At 37.5% G+C, this 18,418-nt stretch overlaps 1 protein-coding gene across 2 annotated transcripts in view; it reads left to right on the top strand.

Annotated features, from left to right (window-relative positions):
• The window catches only part of BRAF (B-Raf proto-oncogene, serine/threonine kinase), a 160,645-nt gene that overhangs the window by 125,073 nt on the left and 17,154 nt on the right, over positions 1-18,418 (top strand). For both annotated transcript variants that reach the window (XM_039233982.1, XM_039233983.1), the window contains exons 14-17: positions 7,190-7,236; positions 8,064-8,182; positions 11,784-11,915; positions 17,916-18,050. In XM_039233982.1, the coding sequence (XP_039089913.1) occupies positions 7,190-7,236; positions 8,064-8,182; positions 11,784-11,915; positions 17,916-18,050 (433 nt within the window). The remainder of the gene's footprint in view (positions 1-7,189; positions 7,237-8,063; positions 8,183-11,783; positions 11,916-17,915; positions 18,051-18,418) is intronic.

Raw genomic sequence — 18,418 nt, 5'->3', positions numbered from 1 at the left:
TTTTTTGCCCATATGGATATCCCAGCAATACTTGTTGAAATGACTGTCCTTTCCTCCACTGAGTTACCTTGCTCTTATAAAAAAAAAATAAATAAATAAATATGCTTTAGATTTTGGACTTGTGAGTGTTTGAAATGAATTTTTAAAAAGAATAATAGGGTTTTTGCTTTTCCATCAGTACCATGATATTCCATGTTTATAAAACATCCCCATTTATTATTTTTAGGCCAGTGTTTTACTTAGAAGGCTTGATTTTCCAAAGGGTAAATATACCCTCTCTAATGCAGGTCCCAGCTATGAAACAAAAAACACATAGAAGTATTGCTCATTGATTAGGAGATTCAGTATTATTAAGATGTCATCCTTCCCAAACTGATCTGTAGATTTCACTGTGATCCTAATCAAAATCTCAGCAGGCTTTTTTGTAGAAATTAACAAGTTGATCATAAAATGCACTTGGAAATGCAATGGCTAGAATAGTCAAGATAACTTTTGAAAAGTTGAAGGATTTCTAGTGTCAGACTTCAAAACTTTGAATAAAGCCACAAGGCTGTGTGATATTGGCATTAGAATGGTCATATAAATCAACAAAACAGAATAGAAGACCTAGAAATAAATCCGTAAGTCTATGGTCAGTTGATTTTTTTTTTTTTTTTAACAAGATGTCAAGGCAATTCATGTGGAAAGGATAGTCCTTTTAACAGATATTGCTGGAACAACTGGATATCCATATGGAACAAATGAACGAACAAATAAATATACCATTAAACCTTACCCAACGTAAGACATTAATACTAACTTGAAATGGATCAAAGACTAAAAGCTGAAAATCTAAAAGTTCTAGAAGAAACATTGGAGAAAATGTTTATAGCCTAAAGAAAGACCAAGATTTCTTAGGCCACAAAAAGTAAGGATCATATAAGAAAAAAATTCATAAATCAGGCTTCATCAAAATTTACAACCTTTGCTTTTTGAAGACACTGTTTCAAAAATGAAAAGACGAGCCACAGATTTTAAGAAAATGTTTGCAACATACATTATCTGATTAAACGACTTGTATCCAAACCAAAGAACTCTTACAACTCAGTAATTAAGATAAAGTATCCAAAAAAAAGTGGACAAAAGATTGGAGTACTTTCTTTAAAAGGCACAAGAATGGCAAATGAACATGTGCAAAGATGTTCAACATCAGTAGACATTAGGGGAGGTAAATTACAAGACACCACTACACGCCCACTAGAATTCTTACCGTCAAAACCAGTCATCCCAAGGATTTGCAAGGATGCAGAGCACCTAGAACTCTTACACGTTGCTGGTAAGGATCTTAAATGGGACAACCACTTTGGCAGTGTCTTTTAAAGTTAACATTACCACATGAACAATTCTGATTTTAATTATTTACTGAAAAGAAGTGAAAGCGTAAGTCAACAACAGAGACTTTTACTTGAATGGTCGTAGTATCTTATTCATAATCATCAAAAATCAGGAACAGCCCAAGTATCCGACGGCTAAATGGTTAAGTTGTGGTACATCCATACTCTGTAATACTGCATGCAGCCAGTATGTGAATCTTAGAATCATGTTGAGCAAAATAAGCCATAGATTTTATGTGAAGCTCTCGAAAAGGCAGAACTAATCTCTAGTGACAGAAATCATTATCAGTGGTTGCCTGAGCCAAAGAGGGTGTTATTAATTGCAGAAATATATGAAGAAAGTTTCGGGGGTGATGGATACTCTTCATGTTGATTGTGGCTGGTCATTATATAAGTATATATATTTGGCAAAACTCAAACTATACATAAAATTGGGTCCATCCTGTGTTGTATACATTATACCCCAATAAATTTGATTGTTTTTAATGCGAAAGAAACTGAAAACTCTACATAAAAACAGATTTTAGCCACACAGAGCACAACACAGCTGGAGAAGGTGTGAACTTCATTTCTTAGGTTTTTTGTTTGTTTGTTTGTTTTAATTTTTTTTTATTTTTAGCAGAGAGAGAGAGACAGCGCGAGCAGGGGAGGGTCAGAGAGAGAGGGAGTCACAGACTGAAACAGGCTCCAGGCTCTGAGCTGGCAGTCAGCACAGAGCCCGACGCGGGGCTCGAACCCACGAACCGCGAGATCATGACCTAAGCGAAAGTCGGACGCTTAACCGACTAAGCCACCCAGGCGCCCCTTTTTCTTAGGTTTTTTAATTATTTTAAAATGTAAATGATTATTGACCACAGAGGAGTCATTCCCTTCAGTCATACTCACTTTGCACAGTGTGGTTATGAGGGGAGTGGAGAGCATCAAAGGAGAAGGGAGACTATAACTGAAACTCTTTGGATAAAATATTATCTTGTCACCATCGCACGTATCAGTCCTGTCAGCTGCCACACCCTCCATGGGTGTCTGGGGAGACATTTAGCCTGCTACGTGAAGCCTGACAAACATTTTTGAAATTGTGTACTATTTGGTGAAAGTGGTTTGAAACGCTTATGATTTGGAGGCCAGTTCTTTGGTTTTAGAAACAGATGAAAATATAAGAAAAGAACAGTAAACTTCAGTGAGAGACACTTGGGGCTGTTATAAATAGACGACACCATTAAATCAGGCAAATACTATGGCAGATGTAGCCTTAGTGATTGAATTTCAGCAAGACATTTGAGTGATAATTCTCATGGTATTGTTGAGGATAGATCAAGAGATGTAAATGCACGGAGGATTTGACTAGGTTCATAAGTGTATAATGATCATCATCCCTGAAGCTATTAAGCTAGATGAGATTTTTGTTTCATTCCACTCTTGAGTATGACTAGCATATTTACAAGTAACTTAGATGAGGGCATCATTAGCACACTAATCTTTTAAAACTTATTTTTTAGTGAAAACTAAAATTTCAGTCAGCTGAAATTGTAGGCCACGTCTACAAAATAAGACCTCTTACTAGCCAAGTCCAGAAAAGAAAGATACACATACAGATACAGGATGGGGAAACTGTTCTGTAGGAGTAATGCAAGCACAACCCTGTAGGGTTGGAACTGAATATAATTTTAATAGGAGTCTGTAGAGTGACTGTGGCTGCCGTCATAATCCCAATAATGGCTGATAGAATTTTTTAACCCACTACCAGGAAGATGAAGATGAATTTAATTTTTGGTTTTTTCTTTTAGATTCCACATCTAAGTGAGATTATATGGTATTTGTATTTCCCTGTCTGACTTGTTTCATTACAGATGATGTCCTCAGGGCCCATCCATGTTATTGCAAATAGCAGGATATCCTTTTTTGTGGCTGTATAATATTCGTGTGTGTGTGTGTGTGTGTGTGTGTGTGTGTGACATTTTCTTTATTCACTTATGAACACTAGGTTGTATCTGTGTCCTTGCTTTTGTGAACAGTGATGCAATAAACATGAGGGTGCAGATGTCTCTTTGAGATCCTGATTTAAATTCTTTTGGATATATACCCAGAAGTGGGATTACTGAATCATATGATAATCCTATTTTAAGTTTTTGTGAGGAACTTGCATACTGTTTTCCATAGTGGCTGCACCAATTTATTTTCCCTTCAACAGTGTACAAGAGTTCCCTTTCTTCTGCATTCTTGCCACCACTTGCTTTTTTGATAATAGCCATGCTAACAGGTATGAGGTGATATCTCATTGTGGCTTTGATTTGCATTTCCCTGATGATGAGTGATGCCAGACACCTTTTTATGTACCTGTTGGCCATCTGTATGTCTCCTTTGGGAAAATGTCTGTTTTTTAATCAGATTGAGATTTTTACTATTGAATTCTCCAAGTTCTTTATATTTTTTCGATATCACCTTATTAGATATATGATTTCCAAATATTTTCTCCCGTTTGGTAGTTTGACTTTTCATTTTGTTAGTGGTCTGTATTATTTGCTGTGCAGATGCTCTTTAGTTTGATGTAGTCCCAGTTGTTTAGTTTTGCTTTTGTTGCCTTTGCTTTCGGTGTCAAGTGCAAGAAAATGATTACCAAGACCGATGTCAAGGAGCTTGCTACCACTGTTTTTGTCTCCTAGGAGTTTTGTGGTTTCAGGTCTTATGTTCAAGGAGAAAATTAAGATGAGAGTCGCTCTAGTTTGTGCTGATCAGATCAAATCTAGAGTATCGTATTTACTCTTGAGGCATCATATTAAGCTCTAAAAAGAATGTTAAAAAGCTGAATCTTGGATAATGGCTTGAAAGAAGTAGCATAGAGAACAAATTTTACTAGATGATTTGCCAAGCTTTCAGATTAAATGATTCTGTAGGTGGATTCTTTTGCTTTAAGGAAGGAAACTCCCAAGGGAAACCTATCAAGAAGATACGATATTCATTTAGTTTATAGCATGTTTTTTTCTTTCCTGCTACATTTATAAACCTATAAGGTTCTCTTTAATATCTTTGAAAAGTTAAGAAGGGCGTCCAATTTGATTGCCCTAAGTAATGGATCGACTTCTATATAATCTGTAGTAAAGTTAATTTATTCCTGTTCCCTTCCCTACCCTCAACCAGTTATGTGTCTTTTGGCATCTTTCATTATAACTGATTGGTGCTTAGAAAATTATGTTTCAGTGTCAGCCTGTATAGAGAAGTATATAAAGTAGTAATTATTCTGAAATATTCTTTCATGAAGAGAATGGGGTATGATGCTCATTCCATTTGAGTACCTTTTCTTTCCAACCATCCATTATACTGACCTGGATGTCTGCTCATTCACCGCTTTTGTCGCAGAGATGTGACAGAGAATTATTAAGTGAGATAAAAGTTAGGAAAACAGTTTTAAACAATAAAGGATTACCCAGGGATAAGGAGGTGCTATTTCAGGTTGCAGCTGTACACAACTTTGGCCTACAATAGATTTATGTTGTTCACCACATCACTAGCTCAGCACTTGTGTTTATATCTTGTTAATTATCTAGTACTTTCCTGGTCAGAATATTTTTCTCCTCAACCCTCTAATAACATTTCTATTTACCTTATTCTTGCTATATTTCTTTGTATCAGATTTGTTGAAGAGATTGACAGCATTAAAAACACCTTTATCTTCTAACTTAATCATGCTGCCATGTAATTCGTATCTACTACCCATTTGTTGTTTTTAATTTCAAAGGAAACAATCTCTTTTCAAAGACCAATACTTTTTCTATGCATTAAACACCAGATCTCTGACCAAGCACCGAGCTCTACCACTAAACACCATATCTATTTTTTCCCCATTCTTTCTAATGGAGACAGGGTCTCATCTTGAAACGGCTTTTAATTGCAAAGGCCCCTTTTTCTCCATCTACACCTCTCTGTGTCCCTGCAGAACTTTTTAAGCAAATAGGACCCATAAATGACATTATGTTTTCCTTCATCATAAGAGAGATCGTGTGATGTAGTGAGACAACACTGAGTTTAAGAAGTCATGACAAGAAAATTTTAAAGTGCAGTAAATCTATGGAGGAAGTAAGCAGTGATATGAGAGAGAAATTGGAACAGAAGGGGTTACCTTATATAAACAGTAATTTGAAATGAAAATTTTGAGAAGAGAGTTTCAAAATCTTGATCTCTGAGAGAATGAGGAAGTTTAAATGAAGATGAAAAAGCATAAATAAAGCTTAGTCATTGTAAATCTTCCATTTTTAACAGTGTTTATTACATAATTTTGATTATACCATGTAGACTTAAAAGTGTCATTTTAAAGCAAGATTTATTTCCTAATGGTCAGTGTCAAATTTCAGAAGTCTCCTGTATCTGTTCTCTCTAGTATTAAATGAAGAAAAAGAACTTTGACTAGAATGTTATGTGCATTTCATTGTAGTTGACTCGACAGGCATGTTGAATACTCATCATATGCCAGGCACTGTGCTAGGCCCTGGAGATAAAACAGAAGTAAACTAGGCACAACCCTTTCCCTCAGTGAACTCAAGCAGGTTTTAGGGGTAACAGATCACTTAAATTTATCGTTTACTTTAAAATAGATTCACTGTGGACATTATGTAGTGGGTTTCCCCCTCACTATTTTTGCCTGTTTTGAAATTTTATTCTGTATTATTTAATTTTCTCTTATTATATGCTATTTTAAACTAATCAACAATAGGATTATTTACTATGGCCATTAGTACCATACATGTTAATTTAAGATTAATTTAAGATTAACATGTATGGTAAAGCTCCTCTATATTTTTAAGAAGGTATTTGTGGGGCACCTGGCTGGTTCACTCGGTGGAGCAGCTCTTGATCTCAGGGTTATAAGTTCAAGCCCCATGTTGGGTACAGAGATTACTTAAAAATAAAATCTTTTAAAAAAAATAAAATAGGGGCACCTGGGTGGCTTAGTCGGTTGGGCATCCGACTTTTGCTTAGGTCATGATCTCGCGGTTCGTGGGTTCGAGCCCCACGTCGGGCTCTGTGCTGACTGCCAGCTCAGAGCCTCGAGCCTGTTTCAGAATCTGTCACTCCCTCTCTCCCTGACCCTCCCCTACTCATGCTGTCTCTCTCTCTCTCTCTCTCTCTCTCTCTCCTAGAAATAAATAAAACATTAAAAAAAAATAAAATAAAGAAGGTATTTTAGTAATATATAATATAACCTTTAAAATGGTTTTATCGATCGGATCTTTCTATTCTGGTGGAGTTTACATTCTGAAAAGAACGTGAACCAAAGGCACAGAGGGGGAAAAATACAAGAATCAAGCTGTTAAATAATTACTACATAAGTGAACAATGAAAGATCACGTTCAGTTGAGTTAATCATGGGAAAGCTTCATTCAGGAGTTAGAGTGTACATTCAGTCTTAAAGGATAGGTATGAATAGGGGGAGAATAGAATGAAAGCTAATTTGGGGATGGTTTTGGGAGGGGAACATTGATCACAGAAGTGGGATTAAATATCAAAGTCTATTGAAAAGACATGGATAAATAGGCTTGGCTGGAGTGAAAGGTTTGTATTGGTAAATAGTAAAAGATAAAGCAAAGTCTGTTAACACAATACAGGATTTTGGCTGTACCATAATAGTAATATGTTCCTATAATCCTCAGTTCATTGACCGTTTATTTTAATATTTCGTATGTAAAGGAGTTATCACAATGTACAGTTTGCAATTGTATCATGATTTTGAATAAGTCTTTATTTACACCCCTAAATATGTTCTGTAGATTTTGAGGCCAGAGTCTTTACCCCTACTCAGGTTAAAATGATGTTTTGTTTTTCAGTTACTTACACGCCAAGTCAATCATCCACAGAGACCTCAAGAGTAATAGTATCCTTCCTGAAATTTGTCTGCGAAGTTTGAAAACATCCTGACTTTTTCTTCTGCATTTTGTCTTCACATTATGTAAAAACAATTTTCATGCTAAGTTCAATATAATGTAAAGAGAACTAATGGACGGGGTTGCATGAGAGCATACCGAGGCAGGATACTACAACCTGCTTTTGATTTCTGAACTTTGGAACATTACCCAAAAAATCTACCAAGTCTTTATAATAGTAGTACTCTTTTGATTGCGTGCTTCTGTTTTGTCAGCTCCATAAAACGCAAAGTTGAGTAGCTGTCCACTCATTTCCATCAGTGCTCTGACGCTGCTCCCCAGCGGTGCAGATGTAACTGAAAGTTATAACTTACTAGGAACAATGAGGTGAGAAAAACATATTTTTCCTTCTTCCTCCGTAAACCCAGATCAAGATCCTGTCTGCCAACTAACTTCATTCCAGTGAAGAACCTTTGTATCTTTGTCAGCAGTGCCGAAGGATGTCTGGGCCCATGTTACTAAAATCTAATTGGGAAAGTTTCAGGATTTCCCATAAACTTAGGAAAGCGTCTCACCTCACCCTACCACGTTTCAAGTCCCAAAAATCTTAAAAGCAGGTCACAGAGACCAAATAGAACTAATTATTTTTTAAAATATATTTATCAACTTTAAGAGGAAATAGGAAGAACTGTACTTTTTAAAGGAATATCATTATTACTAAGGAAAGAAAGTCATATTACAGAATTATAGAAATTAGATCTCTTACCAAAAATTTTCGTAATGCTTGCTTTGATAGGAAAATGAGATCTGTTGTTTTCCTTTACTTACTACACCTCAGATATTTTTCTTCATGAAGACCTCACAGTAAAAATAGGTGATTTTGGTCTAGCCACAGTGAAATCTCGATGGAGTGGGTCCCATCAGTTTGAACAGTTGTCTGGATCCATTTTGTGGATGGTAAGAATTGAGGCTGTTTCTCCATTTATTAAATTTGTGGACCCTGAGATGCTGCTTGAGTTACTAGAACATCGTTGAAGGTTTCAACTGTAGTGTTTTCATAATTCTCAGTATTCACAAAAATCAATGTTAACCTTATTTTTTATGTAAATAGATTTTAATTTTTTTCTTTATCTTTAAAAAAAAGTATTACGACACCAGTTTCAGTATATTTCAAACAAAAAAATATGTATTTTATAAACACTGTTTAAATTTTATCCAGAATTGGCTCTCTAAAATATTTTGTGTTCAAAATGTTGTGTACCCTGTTGCAAAAAGAAAAAAACAGCTATGCCATTTAAGTAGGTATGATCCGCAGCAGTTAAGGTTTTGCTAAGAGAACTACTCTTTTTTGAGAAAGAGGCTGTTTCACAATCTTATTTAAGCCTAAATTGGAAAGTTACTTCCTTTAGACTAGAAAGAACCTATAATTATGGGGCAGCTGGGAGAGGAAAGACCAAAAAAAAAAAAAGGAGGTAGATTTTTAACACTGTCAGCCATGTGCTGCCCTGCATAGCTCTTTCTTTATTCCTATTATGCCTATTTCTGCTTCATGGGAAAGAAGGGAATGAAAACTTCTCTTCAGTTACTTTCAGCAGGCTCTGAAAAGGGCAGGTATAAGAATCATCCTCTAAGCTCGCAGTTCTTAAAAGGGACCCTAAGAACCTTTCGGAGGTCTCCAAGGTCGTACCTGTGTGAAACCACATTTTTCTTCATGTTCTTCAACCAGAAACAACATATCACAACAGATTGAATGCAGCAACAAGTATGTGTCTGTAGCTGCTGCTGTTAAACCAGAGAAGATCGTAGTACTGTTCTTGCTGAACTTTTTTTGGCTTTGAATACATATTTTTCATTAAACCTAGGTCATCTGTGTTAACACCTAATGTATTGTTTTATTAATTGTGTAATTATTAAGTATTTTAAGTTTCCCAGTTAGGTTTAAAAATGATAAATACCTACAGGTATATCCTTAGGGTCCTCAATAATTACCAAGTCTAAAAGAGGCCTGAGACCAAAAAGTTTGAGAACCTCTGCTCTCAGCTGAATACAGGATGTCCCCAAACCATTAGTGCAATTTGAAGGTTTAAATAATTGAATCTGCACAAAGACTTGGGGAAACGTAAATCCCAAACAGACATGAAACAGAAAAGCTGCAAGGGCTCTTGAAGCCACATTTTCGTATATTCCCCGAACATCCATAGCAGTCTCCAGGAAGGGAATTCCAAGATAGATGTCTGAATTAGTCAAGTAAACTTAGGGTTAGATTCAGCTATGATTTCCTATAAGAATAACCGGAGTTAAGGGAAGCGGCAAGGTGGAAGGGCGTGCTGGACTTAGGAGATTGGTACTCAGGTGCTCTGTTTGACTCAGCCTGCATGTTTGTTAACTTCTTCCACGTCTCTCAGTTTTTAATGTTGTTTGGACTAGTAGCTTTCTAATACCTTTTCTGTTTCTAAGATTCAGTAATTAGAGCTAGCTGGGCTTGTGTCTTTGATATATTTGAATTGTTTTAATAAATCATTATAAACCAGAGGCTAATTAATAACTGCAAACTAGATCTCATGCACCTTTAAGTCACACACCTTGTTACAAGATGGCAGTGAATCCTAGAAGGGGTGGGCTGGCAGATATTAAGTACTGAAATTATAAAACCTAATATTCAAAAGAAACAATTGATACATGTTTTAAAGGTGTGTTGATCTTAACTAGTGTGGGAGAGAGGCACAGTTAAGTCTCCAGGTTTGTCCTTTTTTCAAAAACTGTAGTCTGTACAATTAGTAGATTATTTTACATAAAGTGTTACTTTTTTTCTAATTTCTTTTTTGTTGATACCTAGGTAGATTGGTTCAACCTTTGTTCCATCAAGCTGAGTTCTAATACAAGAGTAGCCAATAGTACACTTAATTTTTGAATAAATTACCTTTTGGGTTGATAGTGCCTTCAGAAACAAATACAGAACATCCTCAGACAAGAGAGAAGAGTTTGGTCAGGACTAAGGTTATGTAATTCTCTGAATTATTTACAATAGTCTTCTCAACCTTGTTTTATTTATTTTAGAGGGGAAAGACACCTTTGTGAAAATTTTTACAAATTAAATCATTAAATTAATTGAGGATCTTAAGTCACTAAATTAACTGAGGATCGATTATGCGTTTCTTATAAATAGATGACATACAATTTTACATCAAGCCATCTACCAACAACAGTGAGGTAAAACTAAATTTTAAAAAGACAGTTAGTTCCTCAACTGATTTATTACTCTGTTCCTCTCAAAACTGTGTTCTGGCTTTTCAAATTCTGTCTGTCATAACCAGCCTGTCAGTATTCTGGCTTGTTCACTATATCACAGTTGTATGTGGTTTATTCTGTACTGTATTACTAAAAGCAGTTAATAAGATGTTTGACCAAAGTAGAGCCACTCTTCTCCCACCCCCCATCCTTCCACAGGGCCTCCACACATCTGTCAGGTTCTCAACCGTGGTTGGGCATTAAAATTATCTGGGGAGCATTAAAAACCAACAATGCTTAGATCCCATCCCCAGATTCTGTTCTAGAATGTAGTCCAGACATTGAGAGGTTAAAGTCTACACAGGTGATCGTGACTTGCGGGTGAGGCTGAACACCGTTGCCTGCCTCGTGAGAGTCTGACTGGACTTGCCCTGACCTGTGACCAGGAATCTTGTTCCAGGTCTTCCAGCCATTTTTGTAGTCAATCCAGGTTTTGATATCAAAGTAACACTTTCATGGAGTTTTTATTTTTACTCTGCAATTTTTCTAATGAAACAATTCTTCCAAATGAAACAATACAGAAGATGCAAGGTGAAATAACTCCTTTAAGCTAATATTCAACTGACCATCTATTGTATTTCATGTAGAGTACAATGAGTAAAATGTGTAAAAGTGTAGCAGAAATGGTTTGGTCTATAGCTTTTCCCCAGAAGCAAGCAGCCAAGATTTTTCATACCATCTTCAAAGTCTGCCTGCTGTCTTCTTGGCTTTTGTTAACAAAGCATCCATGGTGTGTGGACAGTGCTTTTGGAGGCAGGAAAGGGGGCTGAGTTTTTCAGTCTCGAAGTTTTACCAGTATTACCTAAGGTGCCCTGAGACCAGGAGAACCATTGTAGCAAACGGGAAAACTTAAATTCTGAGGCAGTTACCACAGTGATTGTGCTACTCCCAAACATGATCATAGATCTAGTATTTCTTTACTGACTCAAGCATGGGGAATGGGAACTGATTCTTGGTAGGACTGGTCCTGGGAAAGGACCCAGATAGCAATGGCAGGATCTTGTGCAGAAAGAGGATGGCTGACAAAATCCTAAAATCTTAGTACTGTGCGTGGAATCTCGGGCGATACCACCTCTTTCAGAGTTTACCAAGCATTGTTTTTCTTAATCAGTTCTACTTCTTTGCCCATTAATAAGAGAATTGATTACATATTAGATGAGCTATTTAACGACAAAAGCATTGTTCTGGGAATTTTAGTAATTTGCTTATTAGTCTATTCAGTTGAAGTTGAAGAATAAACAAGAATATTTGTCTTTTTGTGTTCTGACAGGCACCAGAAGTAATCCGAATGCAAGATAAAAACCCATATAGCTTTCAGTCAGATGTATATGCATTTGGGATTGTTCTGTATGAATTGATGACTGGACAGTTACCTTATTCAAACATCAACAACAGAGACCAGGTAAATCTTTACCATCTCTTGGAGTTTATTTTACTATTTGTGTAAAGACTCCAGTTTGGGGGCGCCTGGGTGGCTCAGTCAGTTAAGCATCCGACTCTTGATTTTGGCTCAGGTCATGATCTCACAGTTCATGAGATTGAGCACAGCATTGCCCTCTGTGTGGACAGCTTGGAGCTGGTTGGGATTCTCTCTCCCTCTCCACCCCCCACTCCCCGACTTCTCTCTCTCCCTCTCTCTCTCAAACTAAGTAAATAAACCTTAAAAAAAAATTACCTGGGTAGTTTGTTTAAAAATGGAGCTACTAGAACAGATTCTGATTCCATGGAGTGGGGTCCAAGCACTTGGATATTTAATAAATTTCCCCGGTGATTTTGATACATACCAGAGTTGAGAATCCCCAATCCAAAGAATAAAAAAAACCCAACAATGTGAATATGATAACTGTTTTATCATAAGCTCTCAATCTAATGAAATGATAGCTTTTCATTTATAAATGTGTTAACTTCATTTAAGTAGTGTGTGTGTGCTTTGGTCATCAGTTCAACTCTCGATCTTTTTGGTAATAACTCTGAGTACCTTTCTCTCTAAAAACTTCAGCTAGTATGTGATTTCAGAGAAGTAATCTCAATTGTCATCTACTTTGTGTATAGTTAGAGTCACCAGATGGCCCCTTACCCAGAGTGCCCTGGATTCTATATATATGAAAAAAAAAAAAGGTTTTAAATGACTGTTTCTACCAATGTCAGCACAAAGCTAATTGTTTAGTTGCTATTTGGTCTTTCTAACTACTACATAGGTTTAGAATATTTAATCCTACCTTTGAGTGTTAAAAAAAAAAAACAAAAAAACAAAACAAAAAAAAACAAACCAATTTGTGACCAGGTTCCTGATTACCTGATATTTTAAGCCCTGCATGAAACATAGATACAAGATAGACCAAATTACTAGCAAAGGAACGTAATTGACACATTGCACTCATTGGACTTGTGACAGATTCTAGATCACTGAGATAACTGATTGAATGATGGCAGTCTGAGTAGCAAGATTGTTTCTAATTTGCAAACTTCCTGTGCCCTGCTTCTTATAGTCCGGTTAATTCAACCATAAGACATAATACTCTGTGCCATATTCACTTTTCCTTTGTATATTACTTGTCTGCAGGAATTACAAGGGGACTTTAGTTTTAGTTGACTTATCATAGAGACTACAAATAAAAATTTATGAATCTAAGATCTGGATGAAATCCACTGAATACTTTTTTTTCTTAATTTTTTTTTTTTTTTGGTTTTATTTATTTTTGAGACAGAGAGAGACAGGGCACGAGTGGGGGAGGGGCAGAGAGAGAGGGAGATACAGAATCCGAAACAGGCTCCAGGCTCTGAGCTGTCAGCACAGAACCTGATGCGGGGCTCAAACCCACAAACCGTGTGATCATGACCTAAGCCAAAGTCAGATGCTTAACCGACTGAGCCACCCAGGTGCCCCACTTTTGTTTTAATAAAATAATGTAGTATGGAAACGGGTATTATTATCTCCAAAATATGGATAAAAAGTATCCGAGAGTTCTGCACTCATACACTTCTTGGCATTTTAGGTGCTTTGTCTTCCCTGGGAGTATAATAAATAATGTGGCAAGGGCTTATTCTCCATGAGAGAAGTAGGTGACTGGCCAACAGAAGGGTAAGGCTTTTACTAATTAATTCTGTCTGGTAGTATAGTTAGAACCTTCTGGAATTTGCCAGTCTGAAACCAGCTTGAATATTCGATAAAGAAAAAGGGCTCCTGGGTGCCTAGTCGGTTAAGTGTCTGACTCTTGATCTTGGCTAAGGTCATGATCTTGTGGTTTGTGAGATCGAGCCCCACTTGGGGCTCTGTGCTGACAGCAGGGAGCCTTCTCGGTATTTTCTCTGCCTGTCTGCCTCTCTCTCTCTCTCTGCCCCCAAATGAATAAATAAACTTTAAAGAAAGAAAGAAAAAGGGGGTTGAAGAATGATAAGTGTGCTACCCATTTCCCCATTCTATTTCAGTACTTCTCTTTTTTTTTTTTAATGTTTTTTTATTTATTTCTGAGAGAGAGAGAGACAACATGAGCAAGGGAGGGGCAGAGAGAGAGGGAGACACAGAATCTGAAGCAGGCTCCAGGCTCTGAGCTAGCTGTCAGCACAGAGCCCGATGCGGGGCTTGAACCCACGAACTGTGAGATCATGACCTGAGCTGAAGCTGGACGCTTAACCAACTGAGCCACCCAGGTGCCCCTATTTCAGTACTTCTTAATAGGCTTTCTTCAAATGGCACTTTCCCTGGAACTCCCTTTTGGGAATTGATAATTTTAGTCATCTTCAGTGAAGTAACCCCAGCCATGCTCCATCTGTCCCCTTGATTTGATTTTTCTTTTTCTTTCGAACTTGCATCACCATGGCTCTCAGATTGGACTTCTGTTTGAAAATTTAGGAATAATCTTCTTTTTCATGGGAGATAGGACACCTCCTTCTTTACTGCACACTATAGGAACTACTCCTGCGTACTCCTACCCCCATAGTCTGAGGCAGCAGGTTTTGCCTGTAAATTTAAAGCACGACTCTAATTAAGCAGCTCCACGTAATGGCCAACTTGGACTCATGACCTAGTCACTTTACCTCTTCGGGTGTCTTTTTTTTTTTTTTTCCCAATTTAAAAAAAAAGAAATTGGATGAAAGAATTTCTTCTAGTTGTAAAGATCAGATTCTTTCCTAAAGCAGGTCTCTTAGCTCTTTAAGGGATGGCCATCCCTATGTACTTTGCAGTGTAGCATGCCTTTTGCTTTCCTTACTCTAGTCCTGAAGTCTAAGAAATTCTTGTTATTTTTTCCCCTCTTTATCCTTCCATTTCACTCTCTAATCACCCTGCTCTTCCCTCTTCCAGTGCAGCTTTTCTCCTGAGTTGGGATTAATAGTGCACTCATTTAGGCTAGGTGTATTGACTCTCTGTCTTCATGGTTTTCTTTTCCTGGAGCAGAAGTTCTGTGTCATCTTAGAATAAAATAACAACTAATTTTTACCTGTTAAATACTGTTTTCAAGTCTATTATTTCAGTTACTGTTGGTATATAACAAACCACCCAAAACATAGTGGCTTAAGCAAATCTGCAGTTTGGGCTGCTTTCAGTGAGGAGGGTTTCTCTCTGTCATGTTGTGTTGCCTAGGGTACATTCATTGGGTGTTTAAGGATCCACTTCCAAAATGGCTTATTCATATATCTGACAAGGTGTGGTGCTAGCTCTCTGCTAGCTAAGAGCTAGGAGACCTGCTTTAGGAAAGAATCTGTTTGCTAGCTGGAAGCTTGGTCAGGGTCAAGGGCCAAGGACTTCAGTTCCTCTCTACATGGGCCTTTCTGTGGGTACGTCTTTCTAAAAAGTGTGGACTTTGTTAGAGCCTAGTGGCTGGGTTCTAAGCACAGGCTCTCAAGAGATACAAAATTATAAGTACCAGTGTCTTACCGACACATAAATTTAATTTTAGTAAGAAATGTTCAAAGCCTACTATATGTAAAGCATTATGAGATATAGAGGAATACAAAGATGAATAATACACAAGCTGTGCCGTCAGTAGAGTTTGCCAATCTGTTGAAGCAGTGCAGGGGAAGGGGGTGATGGTGAGGATGAGTAGACCTTGTGCTCCAATACAGAGGTGTGAATGAAGGGTTGGAGATGCCAGGAGTGCTGAATGTGGATTGAGAATGGAAATAACCAGTCAGTTCCAGAATTTCAAATTGAACTGCTGATTTTATCTTTCATGTGCCACTTAAATCTTCTATACATGAATTACATCCAGGAGAGTCTTCCCTTTAAGTTTAAATAATTGCAAAGAATGTGATTTCCTTTATATTATAGTTTTTGAAATTTTATGTGGCTCTTTTTAAACATGCTTTTATACTTTCAAGCCTTTTATTGATCATTCAAGTAACATCTCTGCAACAAAAAATATGTATTTAAATTTAGAATTAAAAAATCTTTCCTCTGATGTTAGTCTTTGAAGGTTCATTTTTTTAAATTCTGAACTATGCTTCTAGATTAATAGTTTTTAATATTTAACTGAAACAAAGAAGGTAAAATTTTATTGGAAACGTGTGTCTTAATGAACATATGGGGCTCTTCTCTTTAGTTCATTTATGTATTTGTGGATAAATAGGCTTTTGCTAAAATGAGGAAGAAGTAAGCACTGAGCAGTATTGTTCAGGGAGATACAGAGGAGGGAAAGTCAGGAGTTTGTTGTACCCACAGGCACAGGTCACTGGTCCCAAGACCACACTCAGACTCAATCACTCATTAAGTCTGAGAACTCGCTCTGGGTTGGTAAAGCTTACAGTTACGGTTTATTGCAACAGAAGGATACAGATTAAAATTGGCCAAGGGAAGAGGCACATAGGGCAGAAAAATAGGGAGACTTCCACATATACTTGTCTTCTCCCAGTGTCATTCTCCCGGCAGCAGTGTGTGACAACAGGCACAGAGTACTACCAACCACAGAAACTTTCTTGAGTCCAGAGTTATCACTGGGGCTCAGTCAGGTAGATGTGTTGACCATCTCTATGGCTGACCTTAGTTCTCAGACCCGCTGGAGGTCAGGCTGGTTCTGCATGACTCAAAGTCCCTTCTGTAAGCCTCCAGGTAAACAGAAATACTCTCATCAGCCAGGACATTCCAAAGGTTTAGGGATTATCTCCTAGGAGCCAAAGGCAAAGGCCAGCCCTCTTTCTGGGAAAGATTAATTCTTCACCAGATGCCACATCGCTCGGTTAACACTCATTTCTATAATGTCCCAAAAATTACGTAATAGCTTGTCATTAAGTTTTGTAATCAGCCTACAGTTCAGTTAATTTTACATAAAAAGCAAAGAATTGGAAACTAGCTGTCTTGCAAAGGTATTTGTTACCCATTCATTAAAGCCCAGTTAAATACCAGAAGTGTCCGTGTGGTACACCGGCAGTTTTACACCTTGGCACAATGCGTACTGTCGTTAAATTTCATGTGGGTCAGAAAGGTATGCTTTTTATAAAGCGGGAGCAGGGCAGTTCTGTCAGGGGAGATGGAAGGGACAGCTGTACGCTTGCACTGCAGCAGCCCTCGGCACCTCAGCTTACAGGTCAGCACAGGCTATAACGGCACCAAACAGGAAATAATAGCAAGTTAGATCAGACATGACTGTTCTAAGGTTTATAAGCTCTGGCCAGTAACAAGGGATCTCTCACTGGTTGTCTCCACCTGGCCCCAGGCTGTCTGTTGGATCTGTTCCCTCTAAGAATAAACCCTGCCCCACCCCCCCACCATCTCCACTGAGTCCCAACACTCTTTCTGATGTCTGTCCTGCACATTCTCAAAAAGAGCTGAAAATTAGAAAATTAAGAAATCAGAAAAATTATAAATCTCTACACTCAGGGAAGACAAGCCTTTTTACTTTATTAAACAGAAAACTTCAATTCCCGGCTGGTTTACCTTCTTTTCTTTGGAGGAAGCTCTGATTCTCAGATCTACATAACTAAATGCCCTGTTTCGTCCATTTCCTCAGCAAACAAATTTAAAATGCAGATGCCAAAACAACTGCTAAAAAGGTTAACTTTTTGGTTCCAGCTACATATATATAAAGGACTTAGCATGATGCCCATCAAGAACTCAGTAAAATACTTAAGTAGAAAAGAGGCACAACCCAATCTGTGCCTCATGATTGATTACCGTGGCTGTGGGAAATGGATTGGATAAGGAGAGACTGGCAGCCTGGGGAGCGATTGGGAGCCCTTTACAACAGTCCATGGGTCATGAGGACTTCAGCTGACAGGCCGTGCAGTGTTGGTTCCCCATGATACGATGTGTGAGAATCAGGTTACTAGCATTGTGTTTCTTAACTTTTTATTAAGAAACAATGTACACGCAGAAAAGTACACATAAATGTGCAGCTTGCTGAATTTTCAATGTTTATGTATTTTTCAACTTATCAGCAAAGTTGTGTGATGTTTTTTTTTTCCCCAGATAATTTTTATGGTGGGACGAGGATATCTATCTCCAGATCTCAGTAAGGTACGAAGTAACTGTCCGAAAGCCATGAAGAGATTGATGGCAGAGTGCCTAAAAAAGAAAAGAGATGAGAGGCCACTCTTTCCCCAAGTAAGAAGAAGCTTGATGTTACCTAAGAGGACAAACTAATACCAGATGCAGATTTTTCAATACTTTCAGGGGCGCACAGTTTGCGTTTTACAGATTTGGATGCTATGTGGTCATGTGCAGACAACAGAGAAGTAATTGCATAGAGAGGATTTTATAAAGGTCAAATGGTGATGCATCTAGAAACCTGGAATCCCAGGACAGAATATTCAGAAAGACTTGATTTTAGCAGTTCTCAAACAAAAATTTGTGGTCTCACACACTTAAAATTATTGAAGGCCCCCAAAGAGCTTTTGTTTATATAAGTAATAATTGCCATTTTAGAAATTAAAACTAAGTTGTTTTTTAATTTTTTTTAACGTTTTATTTGT

The sequence above is a fragment of the Hyaena hyaena genome, unplaced genomic scaffold (assembly GCF_003009895.1).
Source record: "Hyaena hyaena isolate Hyena2069 unplaced genomic scaffold, ASM300989v1 scaffold_82, whole genome shotgun sequence".
NCBI classification, from domain to species: Eukaryota; Metazoa; Chordata; class Mammalia; order Carnivora; family Hyaenidae; genus Hyaena; species Hyaena hyaena.
The sequence above is the reverse complement of the archived record's forward strand: the minus strand, read 5'-3'. Positions and strand labels throughout refer to the sequence as shown.